At 36.9% G+C, this 7,059-nt stretch overlaps 1 protein-coding gene across 1 annotated transcript; it reads left to right on the top strand.

Annotated features, from left to right (window-relative positions):
- Nucleotides 1–372: 372 nt before the first annotated feature.
- LOC131691324 (large ribosomal subunit protein eL21) lies at nucleotides 373–6,454 on the top strand. Its single transcript, XM_058977616.1, has 3 exons — nucleotides 373–460; nucleotides 1,400–1,566; nucleotides 6,047–6,454. The coding sequence occupies exons 2-3, from the start codon at nucleotides 1,438–1,440 to the stop codon at nucleotides 6,401–6,403; spliced, it is 486 nt and encodes a 161-aa protein (XP_058833599.1). The 5' UTR covers nucleotides 373–460; nucleotides 1,400–1,437; the 3' UTR covers nucleotides 6,404–6,454.
- Nucleotides 6,455–7,059: the final 605 nt, after the last annotated feature.

Genomic DNA, 7,059 nt, shown 5'->3' with positions numbered 1-7,059 from the left:
CTCCATTCAGGATTCCGAATCAAATTCCGAATGGTTTGAACGGGTTAGACCGCCATTATGGCACGTAAAAAGCTGGATAGTCAAAAAAGGGCAATGAAACTTATTACGAACTGAACAATTTAGACCGCCATTTTGACACGTAAAAAACTGGATAGCGCTACCTATGCCCCTGTAAAGTTCAGCCGGAAATGAACTGGAATTCTGGCTGGTTCCAGTTCGTATTCCGGCTCCAGTGCAACAACCGATTCTAACTAGAATCGGTTGTGTCACTGGAGCCGGAATACGAAATGGAACCAGCCAGAATTCCGGTTCATTTCCGGCTGAGCTTAACTGGGGCGCCGAGTACGCACTTAAATTTTTCAATACGTTTGACATTTTACCGGATATCAGTGCAGCCAACCCCGTATGTTGACATCTATAGCTTAACATAACCTTTCTTGCATTATACGTGAAGGTGTCAGTAAGTATTTTGGAAAAGTTCCTCTAATAATTGTTATTTTAACGATAATTTACACTATTTGAGATGTTTTAAGTGTTCCAAGTGCACATTGTAACAGTGTACAAGTGACAAATTTAAAAAGGAAATGACACAGCTTCTGTGATTGTCGATTAAAATTATGGCAATTATCCTCCATGGTATTTTTGAGTGCGAAGTTAGGCGTAGTCCGCAGTAAACTACTGCATTTTACTAGCTTTACTCTGAGCTACCCTCTACTCGACTGATATTTTGTAAAATTTCGGTCTGCTTACAAAATAAAACTAGGCATTCTATAAATCCTAATCAAAAATAATATTGATAATACTACCAGTGTCAGCATAAAGCGAAGAACGTGTCAAGCGGACCCTACACGAGACAAGAATATTGTAAAAACTATTGACTAAACTGCTTCAATATGTCAATCCAATTTGAATACTATAGAATCAATATTTTCAAGAAGCCCTGTCACCATGGAATATTTCTGTTCATTTTGGGGACCGCTTAACAAATGGGATTTTTCATTGATAAACCCTGGGGCAGTGGATTGCACTGATGTTGCTTTTTTTAGAAGAAGAGCAGGCACTAGACGTGTTTCACTCGCACTTCTGCTAGAAAGTACATCAGTGCACTGCCCCAGTGTTTTTCAATTGAAAAAAAAACGCATTCTATAGACAAAAAGTAGTTGATAACCTGCAGTTTTTTTTATGAAAAAATAGATTAATGGAAAATCTTATATGTTTATGGGACTGGATAGAAACCAAAATACAGTAGTCTGCTTATTAGTATTCCTGTTAGTTTGCTTCTAGTTTTGGGTTTTGGGCCCGTTGTATCATTTAGGTCTTGTTGAGTTTGTCAATCTAAAACCAATATTTGATAGACATGGTTAACTATATACATTTGTGTGTGTATTTATTTTTACAGGTTCTGGTTCATTTACACAACACCTATAAATCAGCAAAATGACCAATTCTAAAGGCTATCGCCGCGGTACCAGAGATATGTTCTCTCGGCCCTTCCGTAAAAGTGGCACAATTCCACTATCGACCTATCTAAAAGTGTATAAGGCAGGAGACTACGTCGATGTCAAGGTAGGTTGATTTTTCCTCGGATTTAGCAGTTATGTAGAAACTCAGAAAATCCCCATACAGTATATAGCACTTTTCACTTATAGTACAGATCTAAAGACGGTGGTTATGACGCGAATTATGCTAAAAGTTGAGGAATAAATATTAAAGCGTTATGTTATTAACAGAAGAGAAAGTAAACATAGAGAGTCACTAATTGTAGATACGTCTTTTTGAACAAAGCCTCGAGATTTATGTGGCAATTAAAGGGTGTTTTTTAACATTAATAAACCGAATCCGAGAGCGGAAATGTGAAATTTATAACCAAAGTTTGATAAACTGAAAAAATAATAACACTCATGACAGTGCTTTAACAAGTAAGCTTACGCAGCGGATCTAGTGTGATGCGGCTTGGCCAAGAATCCGAAGCGGTGCAAAGCCGCTGTGGATTCGTTGGACGATGCTTTGATTAACCCGCCGCCGGAGCTATAAGCAAATCTGTGATCCCCTCATTTGCCCGGTTTACACAAAGGTGCTAAGTCGCATAATACACCAATAAGCGATGTGGGTTGTACGTCATTTCCCGGAATACCATTCCCCGGAAAACAATTTTCCGGAATGTACCTTATATCGTTTCGCGGAATGTACCATTTCCGGAAAACTATTTCCCGAATGTATCATTTCCCGGAAAAACTATTTCGCGAAATACCATTTCCCGGAAAATTTAAAAAAACTCGTACCTCACCGACCAAACTTACGCAGCTAATTGTGTTCTAGCAGATTTTACCTACTTTAGAACATGAAAAGTTGTTTGAAAATATTTTTAACACAATTTTTTTTTTTTTTTTGGTCGAGTGGTTATTGCAGCAAAAAAACAAGATAGCGATAAGATTGCAAAACTCATTTTAAAGATTTAATCTTTTCGATTCAGCGATGTTAGGAAAATTTATTTAAATTGTTCATTATATGAACAGCTTGCGGACGGCTTTTGGTTTCGAGCCAAAAAGAAATTAAGGAGGATTTAAAAAAATCAAGTGGGGCATAAAAAGCACCCCAATGGATGGGATATTAATGAATTAAATGGGTACCACAATAGTTGCAAATATTTTCCAATTTTCCCACCGCAAGTGAATCGATTCCGTCGCGTGGTAATCTTCGGTGAAAAGCATAATACACCACTAGAATTTTTAAGATTTGGAAATGTTATTGAAATAAAATGATATAACAGAAAATGGAAGGCGAACAGAATACCTAATTGTTTAGGTATATTATCAATTCTGTCCTATCGTTTTTAGGTAAACTCCAAGCGTACTAAAACGCGTTTTTTTTAAATCCACTTCAAACCACGAGCTTTGAATAATATTCACAGCATATTCTAAATTATTTTCTCCAGCGACGTACGAAGGATTTTAGTTAATAAATTATGTCTGCATCGATTTTCTTGGCTATTTTCGGCAAATTTAAGACTAAGAAAAACAAAAGCAATGCAATGGAAAGACGGATATTCTATAAATGGGGGTGTTGATTTTAAGGATATTTTCAGCGTTTCGCGTAAAATTAAAATTACTGTAGGACCGAAATCAATGATATTCTTACAAAAAATTGATTTTTCAAGTAAAAATTGATGAACAATAATCAACTTACTCCTTAGCATTGGTGCTACGGTGGAGATAAAATGACACATTCGACAGATGACTTTTTCCATTTGTTTTTTTATTACGCTTAACAGTAATTAGCAAGCATTTTTCTGTCGTGAATACGTTGCATAAAAGTGTTTGAAAGACTAAGAGTTAATTGAAGAATCAAAGCAAAACTAAAACGTGTTGTGAGACACCTGTCTGTCAGGCCTGCAATTACAAAAAGGATGATGGGTTAATTTTTATAAAGGAAGTGAATTTCTAAACGATATTCTTATAGGTAAATACAAATTATTTTGATATGGAATATAAAAGTGATGGTAAAAAATTACTTTTACTTTATTGAGCAATTTGGTAAAGTTATAGTTCATGAAGTTTTGAAGTATTGCAAAATCTACTCTGAATTATAAAAGGTTGTGTTATTTTTGTCATATTGCGACCATGAACGTCCTGCCTTACGTCGGAGAATCCATTCGTCCAATAAAGGAGGGATATGCGGTTTTTGCAGCTTTTCTTACTTGCAATAATATCCGCCGAAGTAAAATGAGCTGAACATGTTTTGGCGCTTACCGGAGAAGTGCAAGAGCTGCTTTCATTGAGTTCTTGTCGACCGGTCTCACGAACACTAATGCGGTTTGCTGGTTGAAAACAATCCCATTTGCTTTTGCCGTCTTTGTTTATTATTTTCCACCAGCGAGTGATGTAGTATTTGTGTCATGTGACGTGTACGTACATGAGCCGTAGAAAAGTATTTATGAAACACTGGATAGGGAATTTTGAAAAAGGTGGTAAAATTTCCGGATGCACCAAAATAGCTCAGGCACGCGTGAACAACACATTTTTTCTTTTCTGAAAAATAACCAATGTCAACAGTTATTAAAACAAAAAATTAAGTAACGTCAGATTTTTGCAGTTATATCTTTGATAGATTTTTATAACTTACCTAACGTTTTCCTTGCCGTTTTGGATTCCGTGTTGAAGATATTAGTGAAGGTTTCGTAAATACCAAAAAAATCACCGTAGTTTGACGAATGTCAAATTTCCCATCATCATTTTTACATACTTGCCATCACGCTTTGATTCGCCAATTTTAAGTGATTCAATTCAAAGCAAAGAGGGATTGCGATCGAATGGATTGAAAAGTGCGTCAATTTTGAACGTGCGTCAAGTATGGTGCTCACACGGTAGTCAATAACATATCTCATACGAGTTTCATAGAAAAACTTATGAAATTCTTAGCCCATAAATGCACAGGGGGAGTGGGCCAATTCGGACCCCCAGCTACTTCTCAGCTATGGTTTATACACAATACGGTAAAAGATCCGAAAAAGTCGCCTTCGAAAAAACAGTGCGCAATTGATCAGGCTTTTGAAAAAAAATATTTGTAAATTGGTTGACACGTTCCAGTTCTATAGCTCATTAACCCTTACTAGGTCCGAATTGGCCCAGTTCCCCCTACTGTTGCCATTTGGCAACATGCCGAATTCTATGATACACTGAGAAAACAACACGTTAACATCATGTAAAAATCTATTGAATTATTTCAATCCACAAACACATGAAATGCACCCGGTTGCCACTTAAATATCCATTCGAGTGTGAGAAATAGAGAAATATGGTTTTCAAAAGAAATTCAAGCGAAATTAGAGTGAAAAGCACATCATAAGAGACCGTTCATAAACCACGTAGACCGAAATTTGAGAACTTTTAACACCTCCCCCCCTCCCCCCTAGTAGACCTTAGAAGACTTTTACCAACTTTTTTGCAAGAAGCACATTGTAATGTTCCCTTAAAAATTAGCGTTCAGATTTATTTCAAGCTTTTTAAATATTAAAGACAGGTTTTTCACATTGGTTTTTTGCCTATGATTGATCAAACCAATTAATACTGATTTAAGATGCTTTCCAACGTTCATGTAGCGGAATACTTCTTTTCAAGGTTAGTTACTCAAATGTATGTAAAAAGATATATTGCTATAACTAGCTTAAATTTTGGCCGAAGTGCGACCTACACCAACAATGCAGAATTCGAGCTTTACTGGTGCATTCAAAATTTTCGAGCTTTACTGGTGCATTCAAAATTGTTAAATTATAAGAAACAACTACAAATTAATACTGTCGATGTGTACTATCATCTAGACTAAATAAACCAAACATGCACACATATTTCACTTTTCGTGAACAAATTTCAACATTTCTAAGATAATAAGATAATCTAAATTGCCTTATTTGATTAAGGAATCGAAGCTATTTAAATCTTTCCAAAAATATTTATATTTCTTATGTAATTAATAGCTGTATCACAGCTGTATTTTTTAACTTTTTATGGTTCATGCATTTAATGCATGTCTGCTAACTAGGGGTATCTCAGATGATTTCACAGTCAAAATCTTCCGTCGAGAGCAATTTTGGGCGATCGTTATTAGCACTGTCATTTTGTATTATTTTTAGATCAAGACTATATCAAAATATACGCAAGGAACAACAACGTGTGAGGTTGTCCAAAAAATCGTGGGTTCTGGGTTGAGTGGTTGCTTAACGAGTAGTTACCTCAATAGTGTACTAGCTTTGAACTTTCTGCATAAATACTGAATAGACCGCTATTTTGAATACAACTCTCTTTAAATCCAATTCATAATTAGTAATACGAGAATAACAAAAAATAAAAGTCTACGTAGACTTTCAAAGAGCCCCCCTCCCCCCTCGTCGACAAACGTAGACTTTTGCCAGACCCCCTCCCCGTCCACCCTATGAGTCTACGTGGTTTATGAACGGCCCCTAAGTCAATCCATCGTAATAGAGAATAAGGCAATATATTTAACCGGGTGATATGTTTGATAACAGTTGTTTTCCTTTGTTTATTTTTAGGGTCATGGTGCAGTCCACAAGGGTATGCCATATAAGGCGTACCATGGTAAAACCGGTCGTGTATACAATGTGACCAAGCACGCTCTGGGTGTTATCGTGAACAAACGTGTACGTGGTAAGATACTGGCCAAGCGCATTAATGTTCGCGTGGAACACGTCAAGCCTTCGCGTTGCCGTGAGGACTTTCTTCGTCGTGTTAAAGAAAACGACAAAGCACGGCATGAAGTCAAGACCAAGAACCCGAAGGCCAAAATTTGTTTAAAGCGTAAACCAGCGCCACCCCGAGGAGAACAAGTAATTGTTAATCCACCAACGCCGGTCTTTTTGGCTCCTATCCCGTACGAGTTCATTGCATAAGAAACGATATGTGAAGTTGCATAAGTTAATACAAAACAAATTTAATCAAAATACGTATTCTCAAATATCATTACTGAAACGAAACCCGAACATTCCAGTAATACAATATTTTTGCCATTCGCATGTAGAAAAGTTCAATCGCTTCAAACATCGATTTGTTAAATCAGGGCCGGAGGGCCAGTTCACTCCAGTAAACAGGAAAAAATGTACAAAACCCAATGTCTCAAAGAACGGGTTTAGACTGCAACTTCCTTCTCGTACCATTCAGCACCACTTACTCGTTGAGCTCCCAATTTCTTTGCAAGTATCGGACTAACCATTCCTACCCTTTCCTTCCGCAACCTACATTTGGGCTCGGCAGGCGCTACTGATCAATAAACACTTTAGTATTACTAGGAGTTGCACATTGAAAGATGTTTCGCTAATCCCAAGCATAATTATCTACTTATTCATTGTGCAACTTAAGCTAGTCCAGATCAATAACGGAGTAAAAGCCAGCGGTGGTCGCACAAGCTCAGAGACAGTTAAACCCTATAGCAAGGATGATTTTTGAAAAGAGCGAAACTCGCATATGACCCAAACAGAGAAAACGGCGATGACATTCTCGAAGTTTTGTTTTAAATGTTATTTAAAAACCATACCAATTTTTACACCAA

This window comes from Topomyia yanbarensis, chromosome 3 (genome assembly GCF_030247195.1).
Source record: "Topomyia yanbarensis strain Yona2022 chromosome 3, ASM3024719v1, whole genome shotgun sequence".
In the NCBI taxonomy this organism is placed as follows: Eukaryota; Metazoa; Arthropoda; class Insecta; order Diptera; family Culicidae; genus Topomyia; species Topomyia yanbarensis.
Note: the sequence above shows the minus strand (reverse complement) of the source record. Positions and strands in the feature narration are given on the sequence as shown.